The following is a 19,197-nucleotide window of genomic DNA, read 5'->3' on the forward strand; positions in this document are numbered from 1 at the left end:
AGTCGGCCCGTTGCAGACGACGCGTAGCCTTAAAGGGACAATGAAGAAAATTTTTTTTTAGAGCGCAGCTCTTAGGGGTTCGTTTCCAGCCTGAGCGGCGTCGGCGTCGGCGTAACCGGGGGGGGGGGTCACGTGACCTCCCCCCGAGGTCACGTGACCCCCCCCCCCCCCCCCCCGAGATCATGTGACCCCCCCTCCCCCGAGGTGAAGTGACCCCCCCCCCCCCCCGAGGTCACGTGACTACCCGCAGGTGACGTGACCCCCCTCAGTGCCCTTCCCTACTCCTCCTCAAGAGCTGCGCTCCAATTCGGCGTTACAGGGATTTGTAAACGGCTTTCATTTTTTATATGGTGTTTATAGGCTTCTTGGGAACCTAGCACGCTGCCTAATTTTTTGCAGAGATTTGTGACGCGTATTTCTGTGCCTACGAAGAAAGTACGAAGAAAGGCCTCCAAAAACGGAGGTGACGTAGGCAGTGACGTCAAGTGTGAATAGTCGGTATCGGTAGTATTTAGGAGATCGAGACTCTGGTTACTACGGTGGGTTTAGCAGAGCAGTGGCGCGGTCGTTTCGTCGAATCTTTCAACACGGACGACAATGGGACAATGCCGCTCTCGCGAGCAAGTTCGAGCTTTTGTTCAGTGACCTGACACCAACGGAACGGGAGTACGTGTATGGCGGCCTCCGCCATCACCCGACAGAGACCGCCCAGCCGGCAACGAGCGGCTTGCTGGCTCCAAAGCAGTATGCAACATTCGCGCGGGCGAGAAGAGAGCGGCGCGTTGCCGAAGGACAGGCACGCGGGGGAGATGCCAGGGGGAAAGCGGCAGCGACTAAGCCGTTCCGGGAACCGGTTCCTCCGCGGGGAGCGCTCCCCAAGCAGGAGAAAATAAACAGCGCCATTTTTGGTTTTCACCAAAGTCGGACATCCTCTTTTCGTCGTCAAAGAACACGAACAGCAACCCACACGTGAAAACTAGCGTCGCCCAAACGAATATTGGTCTTCAGTCAACCGTTAAAATAGCCATCTACAGCGCACAAATTTGGCATGCCTACCATTTTGCAGAATCCTTTGAGTACCGTCTTCCGAAAGTAAACACGCCACCGACATCCGAGACAAAATCCAAACGCCTCCCGCGTGTTTTTTTTTTTTTTTCATTTTATTGTGTTTGCCTATAGTTGCTCGTTGCCCGTTTTGCGTCCAGCGTAGCAAAGAGAAAAACAATTATGATGTTTTATTTACGGTTTAGTAATCATTTTTGGTCCGATTTACACTTTTCATGTTTATTCGAGCGGAAATTAAAAACAGTGTTCCCAAAAATCGCGAACCAAAATGTGACCGAGGGCACGTCACTCGTTTCGACCAATCGCTGACGCGTCTCTTGTGACGTCGCGCTTCTTGCATCGGTCACGTGAGCTCCGCTTCTCCCGGCTTCTCCCGCAACTCCCGGGGCGTCGCCCCAGTCGATCCCGGCACGATTATTACCGCGACTGTTTCATTGATTTGCGCGGCACACAAGCGCCGGTTTCAGCTGAAAATCGGGCAACGTGGTCAGAGACGTGCCTGGAACCAAGTTCAGTCTCCAAAAAAATATCCGAAATAGCCTTCATTGTCCCTACAGTGCTCTGCACCGATAGCGTGTTGCGTCGAATTGACGATTGTTCCCTCCTTTGCTCTCTCTTTCCTCTCTCGCTCCTTTTGTGCTCTCCCCCTTTCCTTCACTATTCTCCCCTCCAGCCTCTTCGTCGCCATGCCTACTGGCCCGTCTCTCCCTATATACGGCTGTGGTCGAATCATTACAGACCCCAAGAGGTTTTAAGGCACTCGGTCGTAACCAATCGCAAGTGTGTGAACTAGCCTTTACAGGCACCACTATGCTTCAAGTCACACGAAAGAGAGCGAACGAGATTAGATTTACTCCGAATTCAGGAAGCGGTAGCTCCAAATTAAATAGCAAAGCAAAACTGGGGTATATTTATACTACAGATAGAGGCACTTGAGTTACTAATACAGCGAAGCTCTTTCGTAAAACGCGAACACAGGCTGTTGCAAAAAAATAAGGTATAGGAAAGCGGAGGGTACATACTTTATGAGACCTGTCATGCTCGTTCCCTGCGTGAATAGGGCAGTTCATTTGTTATAAAGAAAAGAAGGGCCGCGCCCACTCACACTTGGTGCACGAGTCCGTCCTCGCTGAGCCCGTGGTAGGCCACCTTGCGCACTTTGGCGTTGCTGAAGCTCCGGTCGTGGTACTTGTACGTGGTCGTCACCCAGCCGCAGTAAACGTGACTAGGGTCCTGCCCGGGGAAGACGCGCAGTCCGTAGAAGTACTCGTCCACAAGGTCAAGTACGCTGGGGTCCAGCCGGTCCCCGGTGTCGTCCGCGGGAGGCGGGGCCGGGGCCAAGGAGGGGCGTCGAGAGCTGCCGGTGCGCGGGATTCCGCCCCCGCCCAGGCCGCTGGGTCGGTCCGGCACCGGAGGACACAGCAGCTGGCTGCCGGCTGCGAGAACGCGTGCCGCGTGCCTCAGGGGCCGGAATCGCGCACGAGATATTCGTAGTGTACAAGGTTGAGCGTGTTTCTCATTAACGACAACAAAAGAGGAACATTGAAGACGAACAGACAACAGGACACGACAGAGAACCTGTTTGTCTTTAATGCCCCTCTTTCGTTATCGTAAATGAGGTATTCTTATTTTTGAACGTCCAAGCAGACAAATCCAGGATGACAATGGTGTCTCTTTTGAGCGCCCGGCCTTCATTCCACGCTCGTTGCCTTCTGCCATCCATTGGCTGCGCCTGTAGACGCTGGAGTCTCGCGAGACGCTCAACTGGTGTCGGAATTAGGAAGCTCGTCCCGGAAGCGAGACAACTGAAGCTCCTCCCTTCGGTTTCCTTGCAGTCAGTAACTAGAGAAATAGGGACCGCGGCGAGCGATAGCAGCGTAGCGGTACATCATTTCTGTGAATCGCCGGTTCGGGAGGCATTAGTATGAACACAAGTGAGCAGCTATCTCGTGGGTACTCTCTCAAGCGAAGCAGATTGATTCGGCTGGCTCTGACGAGCTGCAGTGACCTGGGTCGTGCTCCCCCAAGTGCTTTCAATGCCCCATGTGGCTGACATTTTTGTCCACGACATCGCTCAGGGACGCTTCTTTCTCCCACCTTCCCCATAGACCTTGTTCAGATTTGCGCGCCATTTGTCCGAGATTGCGCCAACCTTCTTCCGTAGCCTCAAAAATGGCGACCCATTCGTGAGGTGACGGGCAGAGCTCTGCTATGGGAAAGTGATACCGCACTCTGCTGTGTCCCACAGCGCAATTGATACAAAAAGTAGGACCCAACTGAAGTAAATATACGGATTGCGTTGTTTTACTGTTTTAATCGGAAGATATAACGATGAATCTTGGCATAATTTGAGAGCTTTCCTTGTAAACGCTCTGTCCTGTCCAATTTTTTTTTTTTTTGCTTCCTTTGCTTTTTTTTGCACTGTCTTATCTCAATGTTGTTATGCTAAAACGTCCTAAATTTTCAGGGGCTTTTTTTTTGCACTGTCTTATCTCAATGTTGTTATGCTAAAACGTCCTAAATTTTCAGGGGCCCTAAATTTTCAGGGGGCCCCCTTCTCATCGTTATGAACTATTATCCCCGACTTGTCGCGACTGAATTCCAGGCCCACAGGTTCTTCTTCCTCTCCATATATGACAGACCCCGTAGCCTATCCCGGCTATAAGCTTACAGTACAATGTGGTATGCAAAGAACATTCCTGGTATAACAATTGGTTTACTTTTCCCCCTCTCTCCATACAGGACACGTCAAGGCATAAATATCACTCTCCTAATTTATTTTCCATTCCATTCAGGTATATCATAAAAAGTAGAGGTGATAGGGACAACCCTTCCTTAGTCCTCTTTTTATTTCTGCTGATTCTTTTATTTCTGCGTTACATGTTGTAAAACACTCATTATTTGTGCATACCTGTCGGAAAAGCCGAACCAAATGTGCACCTCAATCATACTCTCTCAGTTGTACCCAGAGTCTTGCCTGACTCACATTGCCGTACGCCGCTTTAATGTCTACAAATGCTATCGGAGTCAACAGCCAAAGGCAACTGACTGTAAGTAGTTTCCAACTTTTTATTTCATTTTGTTAATTAATAACATCGATGAACAAAAATAAATAGTCTCTTAGCATGTTTTCAACTCGTTTGTATCATAGCGGCGGACGTACAGTTTAGTTTCTGTATCTTTTACAACTTTTTGTTTTATTCTCGTCGTTTTTGCTGTTCTCCTTTTTGTCCCCCTTTTCTGTTTTCTTAGAACAAAAGTTCTGTTAGATCCCAAACTTTGACTAAATGTTCCTTTCACCTACACGTCTTTATTATTATTGTAATTTTCTCGGGACTTCTTTCAGCCTTTACGTGAATTTGGCGTGAAATATTTTAAAAACAGACAAACCAAACGCTTCCAATGTATTGGCGCGCTGCAAAAAATCGGAGACGAATTTGCTGCCCTACGCTGTCCAGGGAACGTTCCGCGACCGAGTGTGTCGAACAACGCCGGTCAAGATAGACGTCGCATGGGAAATAAAAAAAAAAAATACTTAAATAAAGGCTCACGAAAACAAATGGCGGCGGTGTTTTGATCAATCGAACCCTTATAGGCAAAATTGGTATCTATGAGAGACGGTGGGTTTTCATGACTTTTTTTCTTGCTACGCTCCGATCAACGTTACTAGAGCCCTCAGTTGGGAAACTTCCATAGAGCTTCCTTTAAAGAAGTGGCTCCAATCCGTACTCGAGAACCGAGCTAATGGCGATCTCAACGTATCCATATCTCCCGCAGCGTCCACTCCGGGAACTGCACGCGTGCACGTCGAGCCGGGCAAGGGCCGGTCGCGCAATCTCGCAGGGCCATTTCGCAGTAGCTATGTAAAGCAACTTTCATGTTTCAACTTGTCGCTAAAGGGTGGCGCTGTTATCGTATTTAGCTCGGTCTCGGTGGACGCCAGCGGCCCAGGCTTCAAGGGTGTGTTTCCCAACTGAGGGTGTTTAGTATTGTTGGCTCCGATTAATCGCGCGACCTAACCGTGTCAGGTCAAAGTGTCAAGTAATGCCACGTCACGTGTGGCAACGTGACGCAGTGACCAACGACATGAAGTAGTGGAGACGTCGCGTCACTTGGCACGGCGTCACGTGACGTCATTATACCACGTCTTGACATTCAAGGTTACAATATTCAATAACGGTGTTCACACTGTTGCGTCAGGTGAAACCACGACTTCGCATAGTGAACCCCGTGTCCCCACGTCACGTGACATCGGGCAATGTGACATGCCACGCAACTATGGAGCAGTGTTGCCAACCTCCGCGGTCGTTTCTTCCCCAAATTGTATCGAAAAGTTCCCTATATCTTTGAAGATTTTCAGAAAATGTGTTAATTTGCGTCAATATCGAGATGATCGTTATAGAGTAGCTTAAGAACAGACTCCTGTAGTAGCGAGGCCATTTAAATGTTATATTTGCTTCATTCAAACCTTTTTACACAATTAAAGTTTGGTACTTTAACCTTGTGTGGCCCCCTTAAATCGCTGTTGTTACCACTGAAGATTATTTCTGGCCCCGACACTTTATAAGGAAACCTTTTTCGCGCTGCGCCGGCACGAGGAAGAAAAAGGGAAGGAACGTGTGTCTGAAACCCTCTGAAACCCATAAAATGTCAATCCATAGATTTGAACAGATTTCTCTTTGCCTCTAGACGATGACACAAATCCCTAGATCTAGGGGAAACTCCCTAAGGTTGGCAGCACTGCCACGGACCAACATGCAACCTGAGCTTGTTTTAGAATGTGACTGGTTCTAGAGTTAAAAATGAAGTTTCAACAGTATTGGGTGCGACCTTTGTTTCTAAAGTCACGTGATGTACTACTGCTTTTTTATTCGAGCAATTGAAATTTGGAACTCATTATTTGAAAATGTCCGAGTACCATCGCCCGGTGAATCACTGTACGCCGTTTACAGTGGTTGATGTTAATGTTTATACGTCTTATGTTGCGCGCCTTTTTTAACGTCGTATGCATGCGCGTGTTGTAATCTCCCCGTCTGCAATAGCCCCAAGTGGGCTGTAGTGTGTAATAATAAAATCAATAAAATGTACGGAGTGCACTATTGAAAAAGAGATTTTTTTTTTTAAATTTTGTTTACAACATAATAAAGTCGATGCGGGGAGTCTGAAAGAACCCAATTTTTATTAATTTTTTCCACTGAGTCCAGCTGGAAAATACGCACGAAGTGACGTCAAATGTTCCGCTAAATTTTGCGAGGAAATAAAATTGGTGTATAAACCACGCGACGTCCTTTTCCCGGCAAATTCTGAGCGGAAACTGAATAGGCGTATAGTTAAGACGTCAATTTAAGTCTACTTCACAGCTAACATTTGCGACGAAACAGATTAAGTGTTTAGGTAACGTGGCGTCAATTTTCCGGCTACAGTTAGTGGGGAAACTGAATTGGTCTCTACAGGTTGTTCGCGCCACTTCCAGCTGGCATAACAAGGGGAGAGAAATACTCGCAATTCTTCCGTGTTTACCTTGTATTTGGGTGGGGGTGCGACGACTCTCGGTTTCCTAGCGAGGCATTGTGGGAGCTACGCTCTAGCAATGCCCAAAGTCGTGCTTTTAAGTTGCCGGCACGAACAAAATGTCACGGGCTAAGTTATTTCGATTCCCTCGAGACGAGGAACGCCACCGCCGAGTCTGGGTGATAGCAGGATTACCGCATTGGCAGACGGTGCTAGCCTACTTTGACGTGCTGCCGACAGATGGCGCAACGCGACAAACGCGAGAATGCGGCGCCGGTGCCGCCGCGCCTTGCCCGATCATCTCCGTACAACGATGGGCCATTATGGCACGTACGAACGCAATGTGCATAATGCTCTGGGAAAACAACCCTTGAATACCAAAGCAAGCAAGTCAAAACACTAGAAAACTCTGCATTACAGAGACTGGCGTCGTGCCAAAAGACGCGTAATAAGAACGTTCGAAAGATTGTCTGCTAAAGCCGAGACCCGGTTCGGCGGATCCTGCGGGTAAGCTCGGCGCGTATCTTCGGTGCCTGGGGGACGTAGCTGCCCATCGCCCATGCCTTGCCGTTCCGGAAGTAGTGGAACGTGTTTCGGGATTTGTAGGTTCTAAGTCGTTCTCGGGTATGGGGACAAGGCGAATCGAATAGGTACTCCTGAAAATGGGCCCACGATACCTTCAGCAGATTTGTCGTTTCTTTGAGGAACAAGCGCTTTTTCATCTCACGCAAAGGATCATGAAGGCATTTCGATCCCGTATAAGCATATTCCCGCAGGTGCCGCAATTAGTCTTTGGTTGTGAGACTTTTAACGTATGCGCTACTGACTGAGAGTCCTCAGAAACAAGGAAAAACAATAGCCAACCCGAAGTAACATACTTCGCCGTTATTTGTTTTTGTCCCAGGACGTCAAGATATGCGACGTGAATTTCCCCGCTAAAATTAGCGGAGAAATGCACGGTCCAACGGACTGATTCCTGCGACTAGCCGTGTTCCTATAGAAATCTTTCAATATTTTAATATAGGCCGCACCTCCCACATACCTGGTGTGAGTCGCTGCACGGACGGGGCTCGCACCGTGAGCATGGGCGGCGCGAGTGTGGCCGGCGTGGGCGCCTTGGGGGCGGCGGGGGCGGGCTGGGCTGGCGCAGGCTCCTTCTCCTCCTTCTCGTCCTTCTTGCTCCGAAAGAAGCGGAAGGGAGACTTGCCCCGGCGCTTGGCTTTGCCTGCGGGCGTGAATGGATGGACGAATAAGTCGGAACCCTTCTATTCGGGCGGTGGATTGCGGCACCAAGCAGGACGTATTGAAAACCGACCGTCACTCTTCCTTGCGTCACTGCGCAGCACTACGAACTTTTAAAGGGACCGTAGAAATGTTTCTCACTTTACTCAGTTTACTGGAACCAGTGAGACCCAAGAATACGAAAACGCAACGGCACTGACCAAGAAGCGTCTTCGTCGCGGCGGAATTCCAAGCATAAAAGCGGACGTTTTCTTTCAATCTCTCCTTCGCGAAATGTGTTGACGCAGGTGCGGAGACAAGGCCAACGATGCGATCACCGGGACCTCGTCATCAAGTTTTGCAATCCCTGTTGTGACGATATTTGAATTCGGCTCACACAGTGGACACGAGCGCTGCGTAGCATTCGATTTTGGCTCGTGACGATCAATGCATCGCCATGAATTCGGAAAGTGGCTAGTGCCCAGTCGCTGGCATGACGGCTGAAACTAAATAATGCGTGAAACTCATGGCGCCCTGTGCTTTGTCAACCCCAGCGCGTGGCTACGTTAAAAACATTGGCGGCATATAATCGGCTCTTGATGACGTGCCGCTTGTTCTGGCTGCGACTCGAGGGGTTAAGCGCGGCGTTCGTCTTTCTACGATTTTTTGCTGCGACCGCCACTCCGTGAAGGAAAACACAACGCGTATTCTATGGTTATAAACGTCAAATCATAATTCTAAGCTGTATCTATTGAAAGTACGAATATTGTTGCACCGCCCTATCTAGGAGAAACTGAACTCCAAAGAAAGCATTCCTTTTTAAGTGTCTAGATACATGAATGTAACAAAATAAATGCCTAAAGGGTGCTCTACCGCATCTTTCCAAACGAGTTCAGTGCCGTGCCCGCTTTTTTTGACTGAAGAATGGCCTCATAGTAACAACAGCGCAAAGACAACAACGACAGACGCAGAGGAAACACACCCAAAGTTACACAGCGCTGACTAACAACTCAATTGTATTTTCGGGGTTCTTCTGCGCTAGGAACGAGGGTTAAAAAAAACTGCTTCGTATTATTCGTCTTCGCGAGAGGCGCAACAATAATTTCTGTATCTCACAGGCGACTCATCTCACTATGTGCTAAACATTTTAGCTCTTTGTTTGACAACGCCAAGGATGAGGCACTGACATATACATCCTTAAACCGTGCGCTCCTTTCTGCCTCAATAATCTCCATTCTTCTGGCTACTTCTACCTATGCACTTTGTTTCACAAAGGCGCTGCCATTTTGAATGCCGTAAGTTCTGCTATGCGGTAAAACATTATTTTGTTCTCTACACACTGCTGGAAGGTGTTTTTAAAAATACGCGATTGTCACATATTCTTGTCTTATCTCACCTATATTTTCTTGCAAATTCCAAGTTGAAATGTTTAATTATTTTTTCGTGCCGCATACCAGATACAGAACGCGCGTGACTAAAAAGGACAAGAAACCAAGAACGTCTATAACAGAACACCGCGTAAAGTCAGTCTCACACCAGCAATCACGGGAGTGTAGACCAAAATATCCGGATATCATTTTGTGGGGGTATGATAGTAATATTCTCTTAACCTTTTGTTCACGCACCGCCGTTTTTCCTATATATTGCTTGTTGAACGAAAGATAATAGAATAAAATTCAGTATCTGTGCAAGAACCCAACATATTGTGTTTTTCGTTTTGTTTTGTGCAGCGTACTTGCTGGTTGTTATTTATATTACCTCTTTTAGACAGCTTGTTGGGGTCTGAAAAGACTACATTTACAATTTCTCGGTTCCTGACCTTCGTTAGCGAGTGGGAAACGTGAATGTAGGGCATGAATACCAGTCTTGTTTGTCTGTCCCTTGGCAATCTGTCAAAGTCAGCACCTCGCTTTATATTTTTCAGAATGTTTTCAGCCGTAGAAGTTAATAAAGATACGGGGTAATCTGACCTTCGAAACTGCATGTAACGGAATGCGACCAAGATTTTGTCCATGCGCTTTTAAAGCATAGATTGACTATGCTCCTCTTAACAAATTCTGAGTGTGCCTACTGGAAATGCACGATTGGCTTCTTATCCATAGGTTCCTAAACTCAACAGACATGATCATCTAACAGAAGGAGTCGGATGTCTAAGGATTTCTACGAACCTTCAAAGGGACGCTGACGAGCGATTTCTGGTTCGGAATGTAGCAACAATGATCAAAGCACCAGTTATCAGAATCCGACATGATGAAAAGTCGTCCACATAAGAAACACTTTGACCGCTCGGAAATCTTTTAGGCGATCATGAAGCAGCCTATCATGGTGCGCAAGGTAAATGCCGCTAAAAATTGGTGCCATGGATGATCCGATACAGACCCCTTGTTTTTCGAAGAAGATGTTGCTGTCCCAGGCGGTAAATGTGGATTTAAAGTACACTGTGAGTAACCCTATAAAACTGCTTTGAGAAACACCACAGACGTTCTGTAACGCCACTGCCCCGAAGGTCTGGATGCTCCTCCCATTCCACCCAGCGCACTTCAAATTAGTGGAGAGAGGCGTCGTGAGGACGCGTCTAAAAAATTCAATTACTAAATCTTGCACGCACACAATTCAAAACAGCTTCAATGGGCGAGTCGCAAGGTTTAAGTCCGCAAAATACCCTGATTCGTTATTGACGTCGGTGGCTGAAAGGCTCCTTAAAGAGATCAAGCAAGGTGATGGCGTGAATTGAAACTCTAGGAACAAACCAAGAAGATTGGTTGTAGTACCATGCATGCATAAGTTCTCTCATAGGCTTAAGAGGGCAGCGAATAAAGTTAAACTAAATGTAGTCTTTTCAGCCATAAAAAAAGCTGTACAACATGTCTAAAAAGGTAAATTCTGTAACAGACTAGTTAAGCTTGTTGGTGCATAATACTAGAAATGGTTAGCTATTTTCCTAAGTTCAGTTGGCCATTTCCAGGTAAATTCGACTTCAAATAACACCCGTAAGGGTCACCAAGAAGCACAGAACGAACTTCGTTCCCTGTGTATGAGGTGTAATTTTTTCTTCCCACTTTCTTGTGGGGGAGTGTACATAGCACAGAATGGTCGGTGTCTGAATGACCACCTTCGTGAGCATGCCAACAACGTCGTCAATGGCAACTCTGGGGATACTGTAGAACTGTGGGTGTTCGGCGCTTTTGAGCAACTGCGCTGTGCTGGAAAGAAGCCCCAATCAGCTCACCAGATTATCGAGGCAGCGAGTATCGAAGGAGGCATTCACAAGTGTGTCAGTAGGCCATATTTAATTTTCTCATGAAGGGAGCTTGAGTATTTGACCAAAATATCTCTTAGCTGTGACAATTTATCTCTTAGCAGTGACATTCAGCAGTCTTACCAGCTAAATTGAGAATGCATTCGCCGCATTGTTTTGACTACAGGCATTATTTCTGCCGTCAGACGAGTAACCAGCTATATAGCCTCTTATAGTTCGCACAATCTGCTATCCGGTATCAACAATAAGAAATTGTCCTATTTAATTTCGACTCAACAGTAAAAGAAAATATAGATTAAAATAGAAAAACATCGTGTTTATACGAATCAATGTTCATTTGTTTACGAAAGTCACATATAGTTTACTTAAATTGAAAGGTTGTCGCGAGGTGTTATAGGCCGCATAAAGTACCCGTGATTGGTACAACCTTGCTTCGCACTACTGAAAATTGAATCGTAGCTGTGCTTTTGAACTTGGGAATTAATTACAGCGCATAAATCGTGAAATTGGCCCCTCGTCGCCATATATAATGTGAAAAATATTTTACAAAATGCGTTTCACAATATATATATGACGACGACGCAACTGAACTAAAAAAATTAAATTTTAAAAATGCCGAAAGATCTTTAGCACGATCCATTTCAGTCCACTTTTCTATAGAAACACTGAGCGGCAATCACAATGCTTGCTTTCCTAACCATTATTGTTTACACTCAGCACCGCGACGCAGGCGAAGAATGGTGCAGGAAGTAGTGATCAAAATTGTTTACTCCAATTCATAAGCACCTTCGTATTCAGATCGAATGCGGTCTAAAATAGCGCATACACGAGTAAAATTATATTATACTGAATAAACCGGCATAGCTTGGCTATTGATGCTAGAAGTTCAGATTGGTCAAGTTGCTTGTTCGTGCTGGTCTACCTTGCAGCGGTACTAACTCAACGTTTCACTGTCACTCAAGGTTTCACACACACACACAGAACAAAACTCTCACACAGCGCTCACTAATAACTTTGTATTGCATAATTAATTTCTGCGTGTACTTCTACTTCAACGATAAACAATTTTCAAATAAAAAATACGGGAAATTAACATAAAAATGCAAAACTTTCTTTCAAACACCTAGACAAACTTACCGCTAAATAATCGATATATTTTTGTGACAATGTTATAGACGGTGTGCTAACATATTTGTCCTCCAGTCGTATAATTGTCTCGGCTTCGAGAATTTTCCTTGCTAGCTGGTTGACACTTTTGCCTAAGACGGTGCTGTTGTTGAAATGCGCCGAACGACCACGATCCTTTCAATGAATTTTTAAGTGGGCAGAATTGGCGTTAACGATCTTGTTGTTATGTTCACGAAGGAGGTCATTAATAAAACGGCTGGTTTGTCCTACGTATTGTCTTCAACAGGAAAGGGCAAATAAAGAGACGACCCCCTTAACGCACGCCACAAAGTTTGTTCTATGTTTCTTGAAGCAGCATATTGATCGATTTGAGGGTGTGGTCACGCAATTGCACAGCTTGGAAAGTTTTTTGGAGCTGAAAACAAGACATCAACATTCACTCTGTTCGGTGTTTCCTTAAGACCATGAGAACAACTGTGAATATGCGGGACGATGACTGGTCTTCTTGTCTTGTCACTGCGTGTTTGCTTGACACAGCTTCCTTGCTTCACTTCTTTAAGGACATTTTCAATTACTGACACCAATAGCAAAACAGAGTACCCTGCGGATATCAGTCTTACAACTTGCCCTTCGAAGCTCTTTGATACTGTATGTGAGCATGATCTTGTGATTCAGTTCTTAAGACATAACCACACTGTGCCTCTCTTGACGAGGTATGAGTGCGCGAAGTTGAAGGGGATGGGTTTTTCCCCCCTCTCGGTTCATAGAAGCAGCAGTCGTGGTGAGGTAGACAAGTCGGAGATCCAAGAATCTTAAGGATCCTTCCATTGGCAGCTCCAGAGTGATACCTAAGGGATTCATACAATATTTAAATATGGAGAGGATGTCGTCCACCATGGTTGGAAAACTGTTTTAATGGGTGGCTAGGAAAATAAAAAAAGGACGTCCGCGTACCAAACACTGGCGCTACTTTTGCGACATCTAACCTGTGGTGTAAAATCCTATCGAGGTGTGCGAGATAGATGTCACTGATTACAGGTGCAATGCACAATGCTATTGACAAAGTACCAGCTAGCTGTTTTGCACACTCCACTCTTTTTTGTAATTTGGTGCGTTCATCCCAAGCAGCAAAGGTAGATTTTAGATACACGGTTAGCAAGTCCAAAACCTTACTTTGGGGCATGCCTGACGCATTCTGAAAGGCAATAGCACCAAATGTGTTGGAGCTGTCTTCATTACTTGCTAAGAGACGGTATTGGAAGCCACAGTGCGTGACAAAGGCCATTCAGGGCGAAGTTTGAGGAAGCAGAATGTAGCTTTGTGAGTCCTTCGTTCAAACTAGCCCCCTCACGCACGCACACACAGAAATAAAAAAAAATAAAAAAAAATCCTGCTTAGGGTACCTACTCGCAGCCCGTAAGAGAACCAGAACCGAAGAATGCCTAAAGCGGATGCAAAATATAACAAAGGCAGTTAAAATATTTCCACATTTCCCCTACGTGGTCTTAGTGACAAGCAAGGTTTCGAGTTGAGAAGTGGTCGGGGCGATCTCTTCCGCTAATGGATACTACACGTGATCCGCTTCAAATCCTGGAGCTGCTGCTCTTTTGTATAACATGCGAGCTCATCCACATGTGAATAATAAAATGAGTGACGCAAACTTTGAACGACTACTCTTGCTCAAGCTTAACAAGATCTAGAACCCCCTCTGCTCCCTCCCTCACCCCCCATACACACACACACTGGCGAACGCCAAAAATCATTAAACGTCTTCAAACGAATTCTATGCTTGTGTCCGCATTGTGAAGGTGCAACGACCACGAAGAGGGAGCTAGTTTTTCTTCTTCAATACTTGTTCAAATGTGAAATATAGGTTGGAAGTAGTTCATTGTTATGAGCGCTAAAGATGTGTCTTCACACAATAAAGTAATCGGAAAAGTAACGATTACTTCTTTAAGTAATGTTCAATTACTTTTGCCGTCGAGTAATCAAGTAATCTAATTGAATAATTTTTAGCCAAGAGTAATAGTAATTGTAATCGATTACTTTTTTTTAGTAACGTGTACAAGACTGGGGGACACCCCAATGAATTTCCAGCCATTGCCATAACCACTCGGCAGCGACTGCGGGATGAGAAGGGGGCTCTGATATGTGGTAGTAACTCAAGAGCTGGAGATGTCATGGATGAAACGTTGCATGTAGCCGCTCAACGTCTATACAGGAGAGGGCTCTGCCGTCAAATGCGTATATAATCGCTTTAAACTTTGCATGCATTGTTTCAACTTTTATAGACGAGAGAGCGCTGCGGTCAAATGCTCAAATGCGTATGTAACCACATTCCATACCACCGATCCTCGTTCTGACATGGACCGCTGACTTAAGCGGTGAAGATGCGTTCCCACAGCTTCTAGCGGATCCAAGCTGATCCCTTAGAAGAACCACTGGCTCTGCACTTCACCGACCATAAAGCAGTAATAATGAAGTTGAAATGCAACCCAAAACTCGGCACTACAAATGAGAAATAAAAAAAAAATCAGAACCATCAGCACTACCTATGAACAATAAAATCAGTACCATCAGCACCACCAGTGCTTCGCCCCAATCAACATCATTCACCACGTGGAGATGCGGTCCTTTTTTTCTATTCACTGGATTATTTTTTCGCAGCAATATTGCCCCGGAATACATTATCAGTGACCAAGGCACTCCTTTTCTCTCCAATGTGCTTAAAGATGTCGTGCGCCTTACTTCCACAGTATGCGTTCCAGGCATACGTACGCAGGCAAGATTATCTTCAGAGAAGACGCTCATCAGCTCGCTTGTGTCCTCAAATTCACAGCAGCATCAAGAATTGCGTTACAACGACCGTCGCCCACCACTGCTTGTATAACAAGAATGTTTATTTTAATATGTAGAAAAGAAGGTGGAGTGGAAGGAAAAAAGCTTCAATACGAAGCTTGACGATCCCTGAGCCCCATCGGCAGTGGCACAAATCCCTTTGTGCAGGAATTACACACAAAAACACAATATTACAGGATTAAAACTAACAATAATTTAGTATAAAATACAAATTATTAGTTCAAACATTAAAAAAAAGCGCAACTATTTAACGAAAAGTAACTCAAGGTTTATATTTCTTTCTATACAGCTTTTGAGAAACTTGGAAACTGCGTTCCTAACTATATGTTACCCATAATTTGATCGGCATTTAAGAATCTTCCGATTTTCTTAGGTGAAGAAGCCCTCTTGTGGACTCGCTTGCGCGAAACAGGAAAATGCGAGCAGTTCGTCAAACAGTTTGTTGGTATTGCTTCACGTCAGCCACAAAGTCAAATTTGGGGGTTTTACGTGCCAAACCTACGACGGGCATCTGGCACGCCCCAGCGGAGGACTGAGGATTATTTCGACCACCTGGGGATCTTTTGACGTGCAACCGAAATCTCGGTTACACGGCGCCTTCTCCGCAATAAGCCTCCGTATATTGCGGGCACCTCGGTCGGGATTTTCACGTCAGCCACATAAATCCTTAGCAGCGCCAAAATTCACATTATTTTCGAATACGCCATATGAGCGGCGGTTTCGACGCCGGGGGATATTGTGAGGAAAAAGAAGTGGCACCGGCAAAGGACGATATAAGAGGAAGTTGTTGAAATAAACGTATAGCTGAGTTTGAGACCTGTCTGTTTTTTCTGTTACTTCTGCTCTTCAAAAAAAACCCCAGTCTCAGGGTAAACGACGAAATGAAAGGACGCGAGCTCGCGGAGTTTGCTGTCCGCACAGGATGTTCCATGGATGAGATACCGCCATTGACGTCCACCGTGTATTTACTTAATCCTTCATTCAATCGCCTTTTATCGGCACCCCAAAAGTATTGTGAAAATCGAACACCAGACGATGCTCGTTTAAGCCGCTGACTACTTCCGCAGACGCAATTGATCACTACATGACAGAACTCGAGCGAACTAAAAAACACTGCCTTCAGACGTAGAAAGACATAGGGCGGTCATCAACATGGCGTTCAGCGAGATTTTGGACATGAAGTACGTCACATGTAGCTGGCCTATAGAACATAAACACTCAGTCGAAAAAGTAGGCTCCTTAACGCCATAAGCACAGAGCCGAGGCAAATAGTACCTTCGGGCTCCGGTGTGGTGGCCTTGCTGCGCTGTCCCTTGTGCGGCTGTCCGATCCGGGTCAGAGCCTCCTCGCTCGACGCTGCCCTCAGGCGACTCCCCGAGCCGTCGGGCACCTGCAGGGTACGCAGTTGTTCGCTGGGGGTTTCACGGCGCAAGGCAGCGACGGCCTCTGTGCACCCACTGCGGCCGGTGGGCTTCCAAAGGCCCGCTTGAGGGACTCTCCACACAAGACAATATTTGTGCCGGGGCACGGGAATAAATTGTGTAAGGTTTTCAAAACTCGTAATTGATTCGGCGCGTGCTTATGATTTCAACGAGAACATCGAAAACGGCGCTGGGGGCGAAACAGCACGACTTTTCTCCCCGCCTTCGCCACCGTCTCCTCCCGATTGTTGTTACAGTGTAACCCGTTTAAAACGAACAGCAGGAAACGCTACGATCAGTTCGATATAGCAGGTAGTTCGATATAGCAAAAAACATTTACAACGAACTTCCACGATGAGTTCGTTGTAAGGCGAGAGCTTCTCTTTCTTTCTCATGTCTTCACTTTCGCCTTGTAACAACGCGCTAAAAATATATATTTTTTTTTTGCATGCGTACAGAGTTATTTTTTTTAGGTTACCTCTTTTTCTAAATTGCTTTTCTTTGTGGACAAACGCTTTGGGATAAAAAGTTTTTTTTTGTGCGTGCGTGCGTGCAGTATATTGTTCAGCTTTCTCCTCTTCTGAATCGCTTCTCTTCGCTCAATTTTGTTCGAAACTTGAGCTTTTTAAATGTTCTTTCTTTCCTACTTCTTCTTTGGGGAATGGACAGGCTAGAAAGACGATTGTTTGCGCGCTTGGGTCGCAAATGTATCGAACTACATTTGCAACCCAAGAAAAACTACCAGAGAGCAACAAAAATACAGACGAAAACTGCAAATACACTAGTATACACAAAACATACAACACGAGAACAAAATTCAAAATAAAATCAATTACATGAATTAGGAAATACATCTTCGATCATTTCTTGAAGGTCTGCGGAGAGGAAGTCTGTTCCAATATATCAATACAGCCAGGGTAAATGTTTAGGAGGTTTGGAATTTAAAACTTTAATATTTGTGTGCCATAGTTCTGGCTCTAGTTTTTTACAAAATGTTCACCGTCCTCATGTCTATTTTTTCCTCACTATCCCTAAATGCCAGTGAGATTGTTAAATTAGTCGTCTCTAGAGTTACTACAGGGTGAATATACCCCTACAGTAAAGAGTCAAGTATCGATACGCGAAATGTCGAGCGCCATCTAGTAGCGCAATGGGAACAACGTCATACATTTTGGTAGCTGCGAGAAAACGAAAAAAGCGACCAGGCAGGCAAAGAACCTATATGTAAACAAGCGACCGTGCGTCGTTCGAGAGATGCGATGTCAATGGGTTGCTGCGTTCTGCAGCGGGTGCAGCGATAAAGCTTCGATTCGTGCGTGACGCGAGCGCAAACGTAAAAAGGTTTCGGAATTTGTTCGTCTTTTAATTAGTAATTTTACACGCAGCTTTAGACAAATACAATAGGTGACACGCGAAAAAACAGGCGGACGTAATCGCGCGGAGTGTACCCATTTACAACTACTGAATTAGGCCCTAAACATTTCATTAAGTTTTAACGAACTTGTTTTTGAATGTGTGATTTTTCTCTGGTGAACGCTGTAGTTTCGACCTTCGGTTTTCCTGATGCGAAAGCAGCTCGATGTATGCGAACGAGACCGAGGCTATGCAGCGAGGCAAAGATATGGCAGTTTTAATAATGTAAGCCACCCACCATGATCGAAGATGCGTATGGTTCACAGTGAACACAAAAGTCCTACGTATGATTGTCTAATAAAAAAAACAACAACATTACTTTGGACAGCCACAGAACAATTTCATTTAACAGAAGCGATTTCTATTCACTTGATCTGGCGTCGGTAAACGAGGTTTGTAAAACACCCCCGAAACTTAACGGGAGAGTTTGTTGATTAAATATTCTTGAATAATTAAAGCGCGTTTATGGGAAATAGAAAACCTAACATATACGAATGACGTGTCTGCTTGCTCAACTCTCCCAAAGACGGAATTGTTTTGTGACCTTTGTCGAACGCCTCGTTTGATTACGTCAATTGCTTACGTTTATCGCAGTGGCTAAAACTTTAATGTCGCCGGCTGCCAAAACGTTATACTACGGAGTGCGGACGCCAAGTTGAGCAAAGGATGCTGCCAACTGCTATTATGGCCTCATTTTCTTTTTTTTTTTTTTTGTCGCAGTTGAGGTAAAATTTTTGCTTCGTGCAGACAAATTCGGGAGGTAGTTTCTCGAGAGTCTCTGCAGTTATTCTGCCAGTGCTAAACAAATCTTCGTTAAACAGCGCGACATCCGTCGACTGTGCTTGTGGTCGATGTTATCAGAAACCAATTGAAGCTCTTAGCAACGCCTGAAGTACATATAGTGCAGGGCGCCGTTTTCTTTACAAGAACTTGGAGCGTCCCACCAATTAAAAATTTCGCCAGTAACAGCTAAAAAAATAACTTTGAGTAACATGTGTTGGATTGGAGCAGTCTACCGCTAACAGTACGACTTCATGCGTCTTCGCATCGAAAAAAGAATTGAAACCGTTTTCAAAAGGGGAAGCCATTACAGCCTGGTCGTTTGTCCATGTTAACTGACTGGAAGTCAGAAAGCAATAAAGTTGCTGAATCACAATCAGTGGCAAAGCTGGAAATGCTGAGAAACCGAAACTCAAGAAATGTGAGGCTACCCTGATGGCCACGCGCACAGTGCTGGCAGATCGCCAAGCAGTTTCGCATATTGTCTAGTATGCGACAAAAAACTGACCAAGTTCGCCCGACGGCACGCTTTGTTTGCGT

The 19,197-nt window shown here is 45.6% G+C and overlaps 1 protein-coding gene across 1 annotated transcript in view; it reads right to left on the reverse strand.

Annotated features, from left to right (window-relative positions):
• The window catches only part of LOC8026823 (ryanodine receptor), a 561,398-nt gene that overhangs the window by 317,611 nt on the left and 224,590 nt on the right, over window positions 1–19,197 (reverse strand). The window contains exons 39-41 of the mRNA XM_040217827.3: window positions 16,319–16,433; window positions 7,619–7,801; window positions 2,171–2,501 (exon numbers count right to left, since the gene is read on the reverse strand). Coding sequence (XP_040073761.2) covers window positions 2,171–2,501; window positions 7,619–7,801; window positions 16,319–16,433 — 629 coding nt within the window. The remainder of the gene's footprint in view (window positions 1–2,170; window positions 2,502–7,618; window positions 7,802–16,318; window positions 16,434–19,197) is intronic.

Source organism: Ixodes scapularis, unplaced genomic scaffold, assembly GCF_016920785.2.
Source record: "Ixodes scapularis isolate PalLabHiFi unplaced genomic scaffold, ASM1692078v2 PGA_scaffold4__175_contigs__length_147842914, whole genome shotgun sequence".
NCBI lineage: Eukaryota > Metazoa > Arthropoda > Arachnida > Ixodida > Ixodidae > Ixodes > Ixodes scapularis.